At 42.6% G+C, this 18,436-nt stretch overlaps 1 protein-coding gene across 1 annotated transcript in view; it reads left to right on the top strand.

Annotated features, from left to right (window-relative positions):
* Positions 1-18,436, top strand: part of LOC129327569 (dynein axonemal heavy chain 9-like) — a 274,625-nt gene that overhangs the window by 223,410 nt on the left and 32,779 nt on the right. Inside the window, exons 60-62 of the mRNA XM_054976322.1 lie at positions 256-449; positions 5,034-5,182; positions 10,068-10,195. Coding sequence (XP_054832297.1) covers positions 256-449; positions 5,034-5,182; positions 10,068-10,195 — 471 coding nt within the window. The remainder of the gene's footprint in view (positions 1-255; positions 450-5,033; positions 5,183-10,067; positions 10,196-18,436) is intronic.

The following is an 18,436-nucleotide window of genomic DNA, read 5'->3' as shown; positions in this document are numbered from 1 at the left end:
AGGATTATTGTTCATAGACACACAAAAGTGATAAAGAGATGTAGTAGGGGGCCAGAGCAAGAAGGTAGCAAATCTTAGAGTCAGGTTAAAATAACTCCCATTCCACTAATAAAATAAACACTTTTTAAAAATCAAGCACTAAAATATGATGCTGAACATGACATTCCAGACTTGTATCAGCCAGTTTTCCAGCAATTAGGGCCCTTATGCAAGGTTGCACAAATGGGTCTGAATAACGACCACTCTCTTTTCCAGGCTCTGTCGTCCATGGAACAATTTCGCAACTTGGACCGTGACATTGAGGGTTCTGCCAAACGTTGGAAGAAGTATGTGGAATCTGAATGTCCCGAAAAGGAAAAGTTTCCACAGGAATGGAAGAATAAGTCAGCTTTGCAACAGTTGTGTATGATGAGAGCCATACGACCTGACCGCATGACATATGCTGTACGGTAAGTTTTGTTCACAAGATGGCTTATCTGTGCCTTGTCCAGTAGAGCAAAAAACCAGAGTTTTGGACAGCTTGTCCAAGTAGGCTTGCAATCCCGCAGCCCACTGCTCACCTGGCCAGCAAGGGGAAATTAAAGGGGGAAACAGGGACTCACTGGCAGGTTCACCTGCTTGCTGGCAATGTAATGACATCACTGGCAGTCAACTGACATCACCTCTTGTGAACCAGGCAGTGATGTCATCTGTTGCTGCTGTAGCCTTGATTTTGGGGGAAGAAACCATAGAGGCTTTGCCCCCAAACCAGAGTGGTTCTGCTGTGGTGGCAATGTGATGATGTCACTTTCAGAAGTGATGTCATTATGTTGCTGACAAGCACACAAACAGGCCAGTAAGTCTTTCCCCCTGCCAGTTGATAAGGGTACCTGGCAACCCTGTATTCATGAAATACAAAATAACTAGTTGAACAAATGCTTAAATGTCTTGTTCTTACACAGTAATATTGTTGGCTTTGAATGAATCATTTGCAATTCTGCAATGCAATCCCCACTCCGACTCTCCACTTAATCAGAATAGATTAGATCACTGATGTCCATTTAACCTCAGCTACTTTCAGCATTGATTGCCATTTACAGGATGCTGATGATGCATTCATGGTGTTCCATTTTGTCTCTCTTCCTCCACCATAAATAACATCTCTACCTGTCTTTCAGGTATCAACCACCCATACATCCCCAAGAGATACCTATATTCATCTGGTGCAGCCAAAACAATAGCTTATGCCACAATACATTTGTTGGACTTTAAAGTGCTGCCAGACTCATCCATAAATTGCATCAAATGGAAAGATCACCCATAGCTATTCATCATAACTCTGTGATTGGCATGCATTTTGTCAGTTGTTGAAACTACACTCAGGGAAAGAAAGTTTGCTGAAGGAAAGATATGTGTTAGCCATTTTCATTGCTTGGCATAATAAAAAAAACTGATTTGCTGTCATCAGGAGGTTTTCATTCACCAGTTCTATCCTGATAATATTAGGTGAAAGTGACTGCATTAACTTTGCCTTGTTCTCTTTGAAAAAGAACTTTGTACCACCTGAAAGCCTGCTCTTCTGCTCTGCCACCATCACTGCTCCATTTGCGACATATCTGTCTACTACATAAAGGATAGGTATGCAGAGTGGGAAGTGGAACAAATTTATACAGGAACCAAAAGAGGATAGGTCATGATGACTGCAAAATCCTCAAATCTATTGGAGATTCCTTAGTACCTTAACACAAACTCTAAAAAAAATGCCTGCCTTCCCACCTATCAAAAGCCATGTAAGTAAGACCTAAGCTTTTGTGATGTGGAACCCTCATCAATTATTGCATTAAACCACAATTGCAACTACTGCATAGATGGTAGTTTATGGGTTGATATTTGGACTGTTGTTTTAAATCATACATACTTCGTAAAGTTTTAAAATGTTGTGTGGGGCATTTTACACAAGCCACCTTTGAGAACCCTTTCAGACAGACCAAGTGGCTTATACACACACTGAAAATTATTTTTTAAAAAATTTGGTTGTTACCTTTATGTCTACTTGCTTATCGTGTCTCTACTTGCTCATTACAAAAAAGTCATTTTAGCTGTTCTGTAAGGGACTTGTATATCTTATCATTAGAAGTTATTGTTTAAAACTCTCTATATCTAAAAAAAGGAAAAAATAGGCTTCTTCTCCAAGGAGAACAAGAGCTGTTGGTGATTTCATCAGTAGCATCCTTATATATTCTAGTACATCCTAGTGTAAGTCACCTCCCACACTCTCTAAAGTTTTAAGAATAAACCATTCTAGCAGAAAGTAGATCCTGCATTTCAATTAATAGTTTGTCTGTTATTTGTCAAACACTATATTAAATGCCTTGTAGCATGACTTCTTGCAAAAAATAAATAATATTTAGCTGATTAGGGTTGTTAAGGTAATTATAATTTATTTACAGTACAATTCTAAGCAGTCACGTGACGTCCTTCTAAGGATGTGGCTACAGTAGACTTAGAAGGGTGAAACTCTGCTTTGGATTTTACTGCCAGTGAAGCAGAAATGTAAACTTCAGGCAAGCTTATAAGAATAGCACTGGTATTTCAAGGAAAGCAAAAGGTCTTTTGCGCTACCAGGACTTGTTTGTTGTTCATCATCTTACAGTAGAATTCTATACAAAGTTCCTCCTGTCGAAACCCATTGATTTCAAAGAGCTTAGACTGGAGCAATTCTGCACAGGATTGCCCTGTTAGTTGTCTAGTGGCTGACATTTGATAATGTCCTGGGGCCTGAAAGTTCTAATTTGGCTTTTAACAGCTAGATGATTCCTTCAGAAAAATAACTGCAGTCATGCATTATACAATCACAGCATTAGGAATCATTGGATCATTCTAATCCAACCCCAAGAAAGAGTATCTGATATTTAAAGCATCTTTTATGGATGGTTTGTCCAGCTTTTCCTGAAAGTCTCGAGTGGAGGAGATTTTAGATTGGCTTTCCAGCCTTTGCATGTGTAGCAAAATAAATACCTTCATAAGGGATGGTAGATGTAATTTTGGTAATGAATTCTCTATAAGGCAAAATTCCAGCAATGTATTGTGAATTTGTCTGAATCCACCACAAATTAGGGCGGGGGGGGGGCTCCAAGACTCTGCAGTCTTTCATCTGGTTCCAGAAGGTCCAGATACCTAGAAGCTTTACTAGGCTTGGACAGAGCCTCTAGGCTACAAGTGTATGTCGATAACATTATTGAAAATGCCAATACTTAGAGGCATCTGTGACTGTGTGATACAAATTGACCATCATTGCTGCCTTCCCAAACGACTTTGACTGGGAGCCTAAGCCATTTCCACCCACCCTTAAATTGATGGTCCACTCACAAAATGCTGGCTCCATCACAGTTTGCAAAACGTCTGTGGGTGGTTTGGCTTCTGTTTTTTCTGTGCCTTTTTTGTGACCGTGGAAAGTGCGTTCCCAGAAAAGGTGCCAAAAAATGGAAGCTGAATGGCCCACAACCATTTTGCAAGCAAAGATGTCAGGATTCCTGGGGAAAAGCTGCCAGCGTTCAGTGAGTGGGCTGTCCCTCTAAGGACATGTGGAAACGGCCCGAGACTCCCAATGCACCATCTGTGTAGACACCCCAAATGGCTTTACTCAGGCATGGTCTAGTGAGAGTTGTTTTGCATCATAGAAATGTAGGGAAAATCTAAAAAAAAAAGTTCATTGATTTGGCATAAAAACGTTTTATAGGGGAAATCAAGCATCAGCTACATTTTACCTTTAAAGAGCTCTTGATCAAAATTCTTAAGCTTTTTTTAAAAAAACCTTGGAGGCATTTATAAGAGATCAGTTGTGGGTTTTGTGATGGCAATATCTGAACAAATATTAAAGGGCATTTGCTTCCATGATGTTTTTTTCCTGCTACTGACCAACACGTCAAAACTTTATAATTTACCCCTCTAAAGTTAAGCAGCATTATTGCATCTTAGGTGCTAGCTTGTTTATTGCAGCATAAACATTTTTCCGACAATGTCTAGTGTTCCTTGATACTTTTATTTTTGTGAAGATTCTCTTATTCCCAATTAATCTAAAGATTTAATATTTAAGAATGATTTTGGTCAGTAGTATTAGTAAATGATAGCAATATTAGTGCATTAGTAGTATTAAGGCTCTGGTTAAAACCATAAATATTAAATCCACAGGAGATTCAATCCTTACTCTAGTCTAAAATATAGATTTTTCAGTAAATCAGTAAATTGGGCATTATTGCAATACTGAGTAGGGGCTTGGAGGACTGAATTATATACCTCTCATGTAGAAACAGCTGCCATTGTGACCCTGCTCACATATTACAGTGAATGCGTGTGCATCCTGCATGTACATGCATACATCTGTTTGCAAGAAAGAGCCAGCATGTGTTCGAGGCTGGGACCAGTACCTGGATAAATCACACAGATGATGCCTGAGGTTTGGCCTACATTTGCAGCAGCAGAAATAGATGGTAAATCCTGAAATGATAGAACAGACTGAACCACTTTAGTCAAATGGAGGATTACATTTGTCAGTATAACTATATTAATAACTCCCTGCAAATAGAAAACCACAGCAGCCACCGGAGGCTTTCTTTCTATTTTTCCGAGGGGTAAAACAGTCAAAAGTGGTATGTCCTACCTGTAATCTGAAGTGGTATTGCCCATTCTACCACCACATATTTGATCGCTTTCTTCCCATGGCCATAAACATGTTTTCCTGGAAGATTACTTTGAAGAGTGAGAGTTGGTATGCCAATGTCTCCAACCCTAATCCTCTGTTGAGGTCCTCGGGCAAGTTCTGTGGATACAGATGTGACTTTATCTCCTTTGTCTCCAGGTTCAGAAATCAGTCAGACCTTAGGATCTCCAGTTCCTCTCTTCTAGTCTAAGATAACTCACCATCAGTCAATATAAAGAACTTTAGATTGATTTAAATGAAATTATCTGAACTGTCTGATTTTATAAATACGTTTCCTGGAGTTGATCTGATTGTTTTTCTGAACATGAATGCCTTCAACAATCTTTCCTAACAGAGATTTTGTAGAAGAGAAGCTGGGGAGTAAATATGTAGTAGGAAGATCTCTGGATTTTGCAACATCATTTGAGGAGTCGGGACCTGCAACCCCAATGTTTTTTATCCTCTCACCTGGAGTTGATCCCCTGAAGGATGTAGAAAAGCATGGTAAATAAATCACTTCAACTAAAAAAAAGACAGTGCAGTGTGCTATGGCATTACCTCAAAAGAAGCTTTCGTGTGCTTTAGCCTTCACACAGATTATAAAGTACCATCAGCAAGGACTTTCCCATGTAGCTGCTTGGATTTTCTTTCCAACATAGATTTTTTGATAGTGCCCCACATGCAGGACTCTGTTCAGAGGGGTGCAATTTCCTTCTAGATTTATTCCTCATAAAACTTGTAAATAACAAGAATGAGCTTGCATTCTTCTTGTTATGATGATATTTCTCTAACCTCTTCTATCGGAACATCTTTCAGCCTGCATCTCAGTGCTTCAGTAACTGATTGAGGGCCAAACTCCATGTGATGCTCAGTTACATTATGTTTTCCTGCAGGTTTTTATTTTATCCAAACTAGATGCAGAAAGCTGATGTCTGGGTTAGAAGTTACAGGGGGCACATTTCTTTTCCTGTGAAATGGTTTTCATATCAGAATCTTCTGACCTGCTTTTTGTTCCACAAGGGAAAATAGGCTGATACCTGTATGTTTTCTTCTGCAGGGTGAAAAGCAGATTGGAGAAGGTGATAATATTTTTTTAAAGAAAAATATTGTATTTATTTCTATTTCTGCATTCACAAGGGCCACCAAGACAACTAACAAATTAAAATATGCACAATAAAATCACATTTTAAAACCAATAAATCCAACCACCACCACCACAAACTACACATCATTAAAACCAGAACTAAAAACATACAGACATAAAAACAACAATTAAAACAAACCATTGGATAGGAGGAAGGGATCACTGAGGGAACGCCAAATGAAACGAAAAAGTCATCACCCACTGGCAGAAAATGACAAAAGAAGGGAGGACAGGCAAATCTTCCTGGGTAGAGAATTCCAGAGAATTCTCTGGAAGAGAAGGCCCTCTCCCAGGTTGCCACCTGCTTCATCTCAGAAAGCAAGGGCATCTGAAGCACAGCCTCTGAAGGTGACTGCAATGGTTGAGTATGTTTGTAAGGGAATAAGTATGTTGGTTCTAAACCATATAGGGCTTTAAAGCTCAACCTCAGCATTTTGAATGGTGCCCAGAAACAAACTGGAAACCAGTGTAGATGGGCCAAGGATAGAGTGATATGGTCCGTAGAACACACCAGTGAACGCCCTGGTTGCAGCTTTCTGTTCCAATTGAAGTTTCCAAATATTTCTCAAGGACATACCCACGTAGATCACTTTGCAGTAACCTAATCTAGATGTCACCAGGGCATGCACCACAGTGACCAGATTTTTTCTGCCCAAGCAGAAAATGGCAGGCAGAGAATGAGACAGGAGCCCTGTTTCCTCTCTCCTTCACAAATGTGATCCCAATTGCAGTTTTATGCAACTACTTTAAAAAAAATAGTGGGAAACAATTCAAACAACTGAGCACAACCTGTGGTTTGGTCTTGGTTCAGACTTCATAGAAATGGGGGTGGTGATATGATGGAATACCAGTTTTTACATGGGGTATGTCAAATTCTAGAATGCCCCCATGTGAAAATTGCACAACACACACACACACACGAACTTGCCACATCAGAAAGTTTCCAAACTTTTTAAAAATCAAATGTTTTTGCTTTACAACAACCAATTATTCCTTCCTCCAGGGAAAATGAGACGATACACTCCCCAAATGAGTACAGTGCCACCTTAGAGTTAAGTGCTGGCATTACTTGGTCCACACTTGTGCTTGTTGCACAGTACTGTGACTATGGTTGGTTTAGAAGGAGTTGCTGGTAGCACCAAGCTGTAGTACAAATGTCTTTATGTGAGCTGAAAAATATTTGCACGAGACACCTATCAGTAAGGAACTGTCTTTAATCCACGAGAAAGAGAGTGTGCCTTGACAGATTTATAAAAGCATTAATTTAATGGATCAGATCCCAATTTAACCTAGTCTAGCAATCTATTTCAAATAGTTGCCAGCCAGAGGCCTTTAGGAAGCAAACAAATGCAACATCATGTGAATGACTGTCCTTGTTTTCCCACCAGGGCCGATTCCAGACGGCCCTCCCCATCCCAAAACGTCGCACGTCGTCGCGCGGAAAACGCGAAATCTCGCGTTTTCTCGCGCGAGTTTTGCGCGACGCCGTGCAACGTTTTGCGCGATGTTTTGGGATGGGGAGGGCCGTCTGGAATCGGCCCAGCTTCTGGTATTCCACAATATACTGCTGCTGAGCGGTATTCTTTTAATTGTTCAGAGAAGGGCCTGGGAAAACCCAGCGCAGTCCTGGATTCACAGTATGTACAGCATTCCCTCTGTAGGTTTTTTAGGCAGTGTAACTGGGCTTCACATTATCCTTGTAGTTAGGATTAGGTGCTAAGCCATCTGTCATCAGTTAATGAGTTGATTTAATTGGGATTGAAAAAATTCTCCTGTAACTGAGCCATCTCCCTTCAAGCATTTACAGAGTTTATGCAGATATAAAAAGACAACTGATATCAAAGCAAAGCCATTATGTCTGTAGTATTCTGCCAGTACTGAATCTTTGTTTCTCTTCAGTACTTTGTTTGCCATTCAAAAGCTGCATTTGCATGACATTGTTTCCGAAAGTACTCAACAGACATCTTGAGTAGAAGTTATATCTGCTCCTGAGTTCTCTGTATATCATGGTCCAGCAACATTTTTAGCTATACCAACAATGAAGGATATGCACAGGAATCTTTTTAGACCCTGATGTCAGGAGGCTCTTAAGCTGACTTGCCTACCAAAAGAGTGAACTACTTATTGAAATTAAATCATTAGGATGGCGATTTAGGGGAAGTGGTTATGCTACAGACTCTGTTTAACTTCCCAGGAATATAGAGAGAGAGATTTTTTTTTTCTTTATCTGAAACATTTCTGCATCCATCTTTCTCCAGACCAAATCAGGACTAGAGATGGGCACAAACAGCAATATCAACAAAAAAAAGCCACGAACAGCTCCATCTGCTGTTCGTGAACAAGTTGTTCATGAGGCCCCATTCTAAATGAACAGGTGATTGTTGCAAGCCTTGTTCGTTGCTGTTCGTTGCTGTTTATCAAGCCAGACAGTCTGGCACCTGCAATCAATTCCCTTGGCAACTTAGGCAGGGATTGTCTGAACTCTATCTGAACTCCTGCTGTTGTCCTGGAAACCCCAATCTAAGCCCAATTTAGCTTGATAGGCAGGTCTTCCTTTCAAGTGTGGAGCTCCAAATTTGTTACAAGGGAGCAAAGAGCAGGGGAGTGTCTCTCCGCTTTGCAGACAGTGGAGAGACCGTTGCTGTTGGCATTTTGACAGAGAGAGTGCATTGGAGCTTGAATTTTCTTTGTGTGTGATGGGATAGGGATCTACCCCTTCAAGTTCCAGAGCTGCAGCTAGGCTCTGGGCCAAGCTATTATTTATTATTGGTACCTTTCCTGCTGCCTGCTCAGGTAAGGTTTCTAGGGCTGGTGCGGTAGGGATCTACCCCTTCGAGTTCCAGGACTGCTGCTAGGCTCTGGGGCCAAGCTATTATTTATTATTGGTACCTTTCCTGGTGCCTACTCAGGTCAGGTTTCTGGGAGTGGTGCAGTAGGGATCTTGACTTGGATGATGGCTGGAGGAGAGCCTGCTGGCCCCCACGAACAGCCAACCACGAACATGTTCATGAACAGGGCCATGTTCGTTGATGGCAATGAACAACGAACATCATGTTTGGTTTTTTTCTGTTCGTGCCCATCTCTGTTCAGGACCCAGGGCAGGCAACAGTAAGATAAACTACAGTAACGCCATGTAAAACCATTTAGTTAAACATTAAAACAATCGTTAAAATACATTAAAACAACATTTTAAAAACACCACTTTACAAACATCCTGTTTACATACTTCCTTTGGCCTCGACTCAGACTCCACTAGAAGCTCTGATGAATAATTCTGTTTTACAGCCTTATTGGAGAGCTAGAAAGGCAGAAACCTGCCTTACCTCTCCTGGGAGGTTGTTCTACAGGCATGAGGCAGCCACCGAAAAGCCCAAGCCTCAGCTATTACAGAGCATGCCCTAGACAGAGAGGATGCAGCCAGCAAAGCCTGCTGGGAAGATTGAAGCTGCTGCATGGGAACATGCAAGGAAAGGTGGTCCTTCAGTTTCAGCGCCATGTTGATAACAAGAGTATTATAATCCTTGCAATATCCCTTCTGTTATCTCTCTTGTTTATTCAACTTGCAAATTGAGTGCCTTTGGAAAAATCACAGTTTCTGAGTGAAGTAGTGATGCCAGAATTATGCCCCGGGTGTTTGCATATGCAGATGAGAACAGCAAGAATACAAATAGGTTTGCATCACAAATCCTTGCTTTATGCTGGAGAATGCCTTGTGGCTCATACCCATTTCTTGCAGGTACAGTGTAGGATCCATATTTCAAAGTTTAATTTTGACAGAAGGGTTCATTATTCATCTACAAAAGTCATTTCATTTTCAAGGTGCTAATGCATACCTGATGCATGTATGCATCAGTGGTATGTGTGCGCACTGTTCTTCCTGCCCTGCACATCTTGATAGGCTGTGGAGATAGGGAATAGGGAAAGCCTCATCACTGCAGAATGTTCTTACAGTCTATGTAAAATACTACCTTGCCTGCCTTTATAGTTTAGCTACAATTTACGAGTCCTCCTAGATTTTCCATAGGATTATGCTCCCTCTGCACAGAGACTGAAATCCCCTGCTTTACATGCACCAGTTGAATCACATGCCAATCCAGACTTTGAAGATCTGATAGAAACAGCATCGCACCTTAATTTCTGCACATTAACACACCTGGGTACCATAAAAGAGATCACAGCAATATCTGTGCTCCCATTGCTGCATGAGGTGTTCTAACATCTGAAAATGTTTGTTTTGCATTTCAGGGAAGAAACTTGGCTACACATTTAATAACAGGAATTTCCATAATGTCTCACTTGGGCAAGGCCAGGAAGTAGTAGCAGAGCAAGCTTTAGACTTGGCTGCAGCAGAGGGACATTGGGTTATCCTGCAGGTAATGTTTGTTTTGAAAAAAGTTGCTAGTGATCTCTGAATCTCCTACTGCAGAAAGTGGTTAAACCAGATGATTGTGCAAGGGGTCAGGATGGTAAGTCCAAATGCCTGCATATTATCAGTCGACAGTTTGGAAGCTGGATGGTAGTTTCCACAGAAATGGCAAAAAGACTTTGGCCACCAGGCTTCTGATGGCATCTCCCTTTGTAGCACAGCCAGTCCTGTGAGCAGAATACTGAGATTTTAGTGTTTGCACCCCCTGCTCTGGTAGCTAATAAAAAGATTCATTTTCTGAGGCCATCCCCAAGTGCCTGGCAAAAAATTCCTTTCCGTGTTGAGAGGTGCCTGCTGCCAGGCTAGACCCTCTAATTTTTTTTTTACTTTATAAAAAAAATAAAAGAAATCAAAGTCTGTATCAACATAACATAAATTCTGCACCAGAAAAAGCTGAATTCTGTAGTAAGTGAATACTTGTGAGTAGAGGTGGGTACGAACAGCAGTATGAAAAGAAAAGCCATGAACAGCCCAATCAGCTGTTCACAAGCAAGCTGTTCATGAGGCCCTGTTCTCGACGAACATGTGTTCAATATATTGTCAAAGGCTTTCACGGCCGGAGAACGATGGTTGTTGTGGATTTTCCGGGCGGTATCGCCGTGATCTTGGCATTGTAGTTCCTGATGTTTCACCAGCAGCTGTGACTGGCATCTTCAGAGGTGTAGCACCAAAAGACAGAGATCTCTCAGTGTCAAACATGTGTTCGTTCCAAGCCCTGTTCGTGGTGTTCATCAGCTGTTCGTCGAGCCAGTCTGGCGCCTTTCAATCAATTCTCTTGGCAACAGTAGGGATGGACTTTCTGAACTCTGTCTGAACTCCTGTTGCCCTGGAAACCCCAATCTAAGCCCAGGGGCACTTCACCCCCGACTCAGCCACTTGTCAGGGAAACCTCTGACAAGCGGCAGAGTGCAGCCTGACGGGGTGAAATGCCCTGCAGCAGCAGGGAGAGTGGCACTTCACCCCCAACTCAGCTGCTTGCCAGGGGTTTCCCTGACAAGCAGCCGAGTGCAGTCTGCTGTGGTCTAAATTTCCCTCTCCCTGCTGCTGCACAGGGCAGGAAGAGTAGTGGTCTTCACAGATGCTAGAATTCTAAACGAGTATTTACATTCTTGAATTATTTGGATATATTCAGGAATATCTGGGAATTGCCTTTTAAGGGATGCAGCACCTTGGTTTTTTCTCACTCTACAGGTTTCCCAGGCTACAGGAAGAGGGGAAAGGGAGTTATTGTGTCTGTGTCAGTGTTGCTTGCTTGTCATATGCCATTGCTAGATCTGGCTAGCTATCTTGGTGCTACTGGCTTGCTAGCTGGGGTGCCAGGATTCTTTGTTTTAATGTTGGTTCTTTTGGCCCTGTATTGCATTGCATTGGCCCTGGGTTCTGACTGGCATCTTTGAGTGACAGTGGTTGCCTTGCAACCGTGTCCCTTGCTTCATTCTGGTTCTATTGGGATTCTCTGCTTTGATGTTGGTATTGTTGGGCTTTGTTGGTTTTGTTTGCATTGGGAAGCTTGTCCAGCATGGTTGCGCTTGTGTGTTTGGCTGAGAGCCTCGCTACAAGTGACATCTTCCACGCGAACAGCACTTGATCATTTTTGCAAGTCTTTCTGGGTACTGAAGTCCCTCTCCCACACCCCTTTTCCTTCTGTTCCTTCCCCTCTCCGTTAGCACGGCTGCCTGAAGAGACGGAGAAAGCCTACGACAGCAGCTTTTGCAAATCGTCTTGCTGGGGGGTGGGGGATGCTCTGGAGAAAGCTGACATGTCGGTGAAGTCCTCCCCTCTCTGTTAGAACTGTTAGGATCGCTGCCTTAAAAGTCAGAGAAAGCCTGCGTTTGCAAATCGTTTCTCTAGTCGCAAGCCTGCTCTCAATGATCTTTGGGGGTGGGCAGCTGCAACTTTCTTAGCTTTCTCTAGAGCATTTTCCCCCCTCCCCGAGCAAGACGATTAGCAAAGTTGCAGCGGGCAGCTCGGGGAGGGGGGGAATACTCTAGAGAAAGCTAAGAAAATTGCAGCTGCCCACCCCCAAAGATCATTGAGAGCAGGCTTGCGACTAGAGAAACGATTTGCAAACGCAGGCTTTCTCTGACTTTTAAGGCAGCGATCCTAACAGTTCTAACAGAGAGGGGAGGACTTCACCGACATGTCAGCTTTCTCCAGAGCATCCCCCACCCCCCAGCAAGACGATTTGCAAAAGCTGCTGTCGTAGGCTTTCTCCGTCTCTTCAGGCAGCCGCGCTAACGGAGAGGGGAAGGAACAGAAGGAAAAGGGGTGTGGGAGAGGGACTTCAGTACCCAGAAAGACTTGCGAAAATGATCAAGTGCCGTTTGCGTGGAAGATGTCACTTGTAGCGAGGCTCTAAGGCTCTTTTTTAGGTTTCCGTCTTTGTCTTGGAGAAAGCATTGGATAAAGGTCCCCCATAGGAAATAATAGGGAGTGGCTGGGGGCATCTTTTCAGGGGCCCATAGAGTTGGACCTCTTGACCTAATCTTGGTGGATCTTTAGTGGACTGATAGAGTTAGATTGTCTATAATTTTGGTGAAAAATTGCCCCTCTAGCCTCCTGGAAAGATCCTCCCATAGGGAATAATGAAGCTGAATATATCAGGAATTCCAAATAAAACCTGAATACTATACTGGTATTTTTGGACCTGAATATTGATAACACTAAATATATATGGTATTCCAAATACCCAAATCTGAAAAATACTAATTTTTATAGTAATGTATACCCCTATGATCAACTAGAAGATGCATGGAGCATAGGTCCTTTCTCTGCCTTGCAAATGTGGGAGAAGATCACCTAAATTTTAAATGGTAGCTTGTTTCCTAGGTTCACTAGTTTTCTGATGTAGATTCTGTGTAAATTCTAATCCACGTGCTCTCATCTGAGGATGTCAGTTGACAACTCCTCTGTGCCTCATTTTCCCCATCTTCAAGGTTTGGATGATATACTCACTGGTGCATTTTCTGTGCTGTGTTTCCAGCCTAGTGGGTTGAGTAGAAATGAGATGGAAAGGCACTGTATATGCTGTTAGTGGTGTGATTACTGATGGATTTAAACCTGGATTACACTGAGCCGGGGATGTGTAGTTTTTCTTCCAAGTTTGTTTTGGACTTGTATTGATGGTGAGAAGCGAGGGAAATGGAATCCTGCAAAAACAACTATTTTAAGGGGGTTGTCTGTTTTTTTGCTGAAAGATTGCTTCCCACACTGAATTTAAGGGCAAGAGCAACCCTGAAAATGGAAATGCTTTTGCAGAGAGGGGAGCTAGACTGTTACTTTTCTTCCTTCCCTCCTTTAAAGCAATGGTTGCATAATTGTGATTTCTCCTTATTCCTTTGATTTCTTGCCTCCTGGACTTCTCTGTGGAGCAGAGAAGAACACTCAGAAGACCAGCCCCCTCTCCCATATACACCCATCTGGGAAGTGATGGAGGAGTTTGTATAGTGTACTTATCTGTAAATATTCTAGAATATTCCCTTTGGTCTTGTATGATTCCTTTTATCTGAAATTTCCCTTAGAGGGTTGGAAGGACCTGAGAGAACGGTGTCCCCTGTTTTTGTGCACACCGTAAAGAAAAAAAATTATTGGTTGAGATGGCCTACTCTTGCATCACTCCTTATTATAACTGAATGAGGACATTCCAGAAATTGTTGCTGTTATTTACTGAATTTTTACCCCACCTTTCTGCCCTCACAGGGCCAGCAAGTCAACTAACAAATTAAAACATACAAATTAAAATCTCAAAAGCTGCTAAAACTAAGACATAAATACATCATTAAAACAATTTAAAACCACAACTTAAAATATATGCAAAAGATAGTAACAACGGTTAGAACATTGGGGAGGGTGCAGGGATCACTGAGGAAATGCCAATTGAAACAAAAAAGTCTCCACCCACTGGTGGAAGATGGCAACAAAAAGGAAGAGAGTGGCAACAAAAAGGGGAGAGAGTTCCAAAGTTTTGGTGCCACTTCTGAGAAGGCCCTTTCCCAGGCTGCCACCCACCTAGAGTTGCCAGGTCCCCTTACCCTCCTGACAGGGATCAGGATCTTTTTGCGTCTCCTGGGCGCGCTTCCAGAGTGGAGCAATAATATCACTTCTGGGGAGTGATGTCATCATGCAGGGGCTGGGAGCACTCCTGCACTTCACAGTGTGTTGATTTGGGCCCCAAATGGGCCTGCCTGTTTAGGACCCAGTTGGCCTGCTGTAATGCATGGGAGCACGCCTGCAGTGTGATGACATAACTCCTGCGAGTAATGTTGTCGCACTGTCCTGGGAGTGCAACTGGGAGGCCTATTCCCCCACCTTCCCCCCCCCCTGCTGGCCAGGAGTGGTGGCAGAGGGTGGAAGGTGGGAATGGGGGATCCCTTGCCCCCACTGGGAGGCCTGGAATCCCATCCACCTAATCTGGGGAGACAAGGATACTTGAAGCAGGGCCTCCAAAGTTGACAGTAGTGGTCAGGTTGTTTCCTAAGGGAGTATGCTGTCCTTCAGGAAATGGAATCTTTAAAAAGTACTGGTAATCAAGCTTTCCATCTAAGTCTCAAAGGCCTAAAAGCATTTGCCTTGTGATTGTGCTGGAACATAGATGTGAAGGCTAGAAAATGAATTTGAGCACTTTTAATGTAGCCTCTCCAACATGGCACCCTTTTCTTCTGGCAGCTTTTGGAGACAGAGGGAGAGAGGAGTGGCAGCTTTGATTTCTCACACTCCAACTTATCATCACAGCCCCTGTGTAACATAGTCTGGCCTCTATTCTGTTTCCTGCATCTATAACAATTTGGTTGGTGAGAAGAAAGCAGAGAGAGACCTTTGTTGTCATCAGCATTCATTGTCCATTTAATTTTGTGCAACACCCAGTATGGAAGCAAGAGCAGCCGCAGCTGCCCCTTCACCACTATTTGCAATTTTTTATGAAGGTGTATGGGGAGGCGAGTGTCTAAAGAGAACGCATAAAGCTGATGCTGCATCTAAACTCTGGGCTAAAATTTCCATCCTTCCTGAAATCCTGATGCCAGAGACATTGTCATAATTGCTGCCAAGTGTTGTAAATACTTGGAGGTTGGAATCCATTATTACCTGGAAGAGTTCAAGCACTAGCTATTCCTCATTTAACCGCCATCTTTATCCATTAGTCAGAATGTCACAACCTTCACTTGATGATTGACTTAATTGAATCCCTGAAGGGCTTTTCATTTTCATATGTTGTTGCTTCACTGAGCTGAGTTCAGGCACTAAATTAAATAACAATGAGCTACTCAACCAGAGCAAGGTACTGATCAAAGCTTGGCAGAGATTTTCTTATTACATATTAAATAATTGGATTACATGATAAACACTTTGGAAATGGAGGGCAAGGAGCTTCTTCACAAACAAGCCAAGACACAATTTTTTTGTGTCATAATACTGAAATGATGTGTTTTTTTAAAAAAAACCCAGAAAGGTAGCCCTCATTAATTGGTTGTCTACATGCCCAGTTGTCTTACCATCACATACTCCCAAAATTCCACTGAACAGTGTAGTGGATCTATTTTTAAGAATGAGTTCTGTGTGGATACACGGTGCAAGAGCCATGTTATGTTAGAAAATGATTCCATGAGTTTAGGAGAAGTGAGGGAACACCCACTAAGAATGATTTTGATTGTTCCCTCCAGAAAAGAACCCTGTGTCATTTTCTAGAAGCGTGAATGAAAGAAGAAGGTGTCCTCTCTCTGTCTTCATTCAGTCTCCCTATTCTGATTCTATTTTGTAAGCCTAATCACACAAGGAGACAACTGGTTATTCTTTCTTTTTTGCCTCTTTCTTTCTATATATCTAAAAATGTATAACTTTTTGAAAGGATACACTTCCTGGGAGATGGTAAAAGAATCACTACAAGATGTGACTATCTGTTTGGAAGTAAGACAAGTGGCTCTTTAAATTAATTGCATTTCTAAGGAAAGCTGCTTCGGTAGGCTTAAAAGGTGTAACTCTGTTTAGGTTTGCACTGTAAATGTAGTGTCTGTGATCTGTAGATGCATCCACACATATAACTGGGACTTTTGAGTTTCACCTGTTAAGCCTGTTCAACAAGCCCCCCTCTTCAGAAACAGACTATGATGTAGCCCAAACATATGTTAGGGATGTGCACCTGAAAAAATGGTATTTTTCAGATTTTGTGAAGGATGTAGATATTCAGCGATATCTGGGTATCCAGTACCATTTCAGGATTCAGGTTTGAGTTTTTCCTGGATTCCAGAATTATTTGGGTTCCATTATTCTTTGTGGGGAGACTTTATGGGGTGGGGCTAGGGCTGGTGTGGCTATTTTTCACCCAGCATCGCTGCCTGTCCACTAAAGACCTCTCAAGTTTCAATGAATTGGACACCAAGAGATTCAATTCTACAGACTTCTGAAGAAGATGCTCCTAGCCATTCTACTTGCAGAGCTATGAACTGGGAGAAAGAAACAGCCCTGCAAAGGGCCCTGCCCTCACTAAAAAGGAAGGAGTAGAAACTGGCCTCACTGGCAGCTCTGGCGGGCCCTGCATTTGGCTTGCACTGGCTGGGGGCTGCCTTCTCTGGGCCACTGCCTGGGAGCCAGTTTGGTGTAGTGGTTAAGAAGAGCATGGGACTTTAATTGGAGAACGAGGTTTGATTCCCCACTCCTCCACTTGTAGCCAGCTGGGTGACCTTGGGTCAGTCACAGCTTCTGGGAGCTCTCTCAGCTCCACCCACCTCACAAGATGATTATTGTTGTGGGGATAATAATAACACACTTTGTAAACTGCTCTCAGTAGGTGTTAAGTCGTCTTGAAGGGCGGTATATATTATTATTATTATTATTATTATTATTATTATTATTATTAGAGTTATATTCAGAGAATCAAAGAAAAACTTGTTGCCTACTGCTGCTGAAGTTAAGCACCTGAACATGAATAACTTCATAGATTTTTCGGGTGTTTATGTGTATGTGTTTGTAATGCCTATGAATCCTGGATTTGTGTAACTGTTCCAGAAAATCACAGTAACAACCCCAAGCAGTAATTTTTGTGTATATTTTTGGCCGGGGAGTTTCAGAACACATACCCATATCAGATGTGCCAGTATATAAATCGAATGTTGTTGTTGTTGTTATGTTCCAGTGTGGGAGTTGACAATGCACATACACAACCCTTCCCCACTTGCGTAAAGGGGCTATTTGTATTGTGACCATTGTTGCCAAGGTCAGTCAATTTGCAGTGCGCTTGTTTTCTACTTCCTTGATTAGGAAGACGATCTGGTGCAGTGCAAGGCATTGTTTCCTTTGGGTGAAGACATCCAGTATCTTTGTTTTATTTATTTACAAATATACAAGCGGAGCACAGAGGAAATAAATTAGTTCCTAAGAACCAACAGCAAAACTGTTAATCCTACATCAGAGTCCCAGTGAGCCACTGTTTCCAAAGCTGCATGATACATCCCAGTTTTTGCTTATCTCAGTTAAACGCTCTTCTTTCTCCTCCTCTCTTTCAAAATTTAAACTGCAAAGCTTGCTCGAATGAAAGATAGCTTGTTCCCAAACTCTGGCGGGTATCCCATTCTAATTCCTGGAGAGAGATTCCCAGCTATGGTTACTAACTTCCAGGTAGGAAGTTCCTGCCCACTCTTTAAGCATTGGCAGGGGTTTTTTTGAGGAGGAAAGCCCCGGAACGGCATTCTGGCAGCTCTGGAATCTGCCCATGTGATTCCTTCCTCCTTCGGCCTTACGGGCTCTGAAGAGGAGGTTAAGCTGCTTTGAGTTCATTCTGCTTTCTTTTCATTCTTGTGTGTGTGTGTGTGTGTGACAGAGAGAGAGTGAGTGAGTGAGAGAGAGGGGGGTGAGGGAGAGAGAGAGCAAGCATTTGGTGCTCAGGCCTGGTGCGGGCTTTGCAGAGGAGCTTAAGCTGCTTTGAGTTCATTCTGCTTTGAGTTCATTCCGCTTTCTTTTCATTCCTCTGTGTGTGTGTGTGTGTGAGAGAGAGAGAGAGAGAGAGAGCTGGGGCGCGGACTCTGCAGAGGAGGTTAAGCTGCTTTGAGTTCATTCTGCTTTCATTTCATTCCTCTGTGAGTGAGTGAGAGAGAGAGAGAGAGAGAGAGAGCAAGCAGAGCTGCTGGGGCCAGCTCTCCAGAGGAGGTTAAGCTGCTCTGAGATCATTCTGCTTTCATTTCATTCAGGGGTTTCTGTG

This window comes from Eublepharis macularius, chromosome 4 (assembly GCF_028583425.1).
Source record: "Eublepharis macularius isolate TG4126 chromosome 4, MPM_Emac_v1.0, whole genome shotgun sequence".
Lineage (NCBI taxonomy): Eukaryota > Metazoa > Chordata > Lepidosauria > Squamata > Eublepharidae > Eublepharis > Eublepharis macularius.
This window is presented reverse-complemented; position numbering and strand designations above follow the sequence as displayed.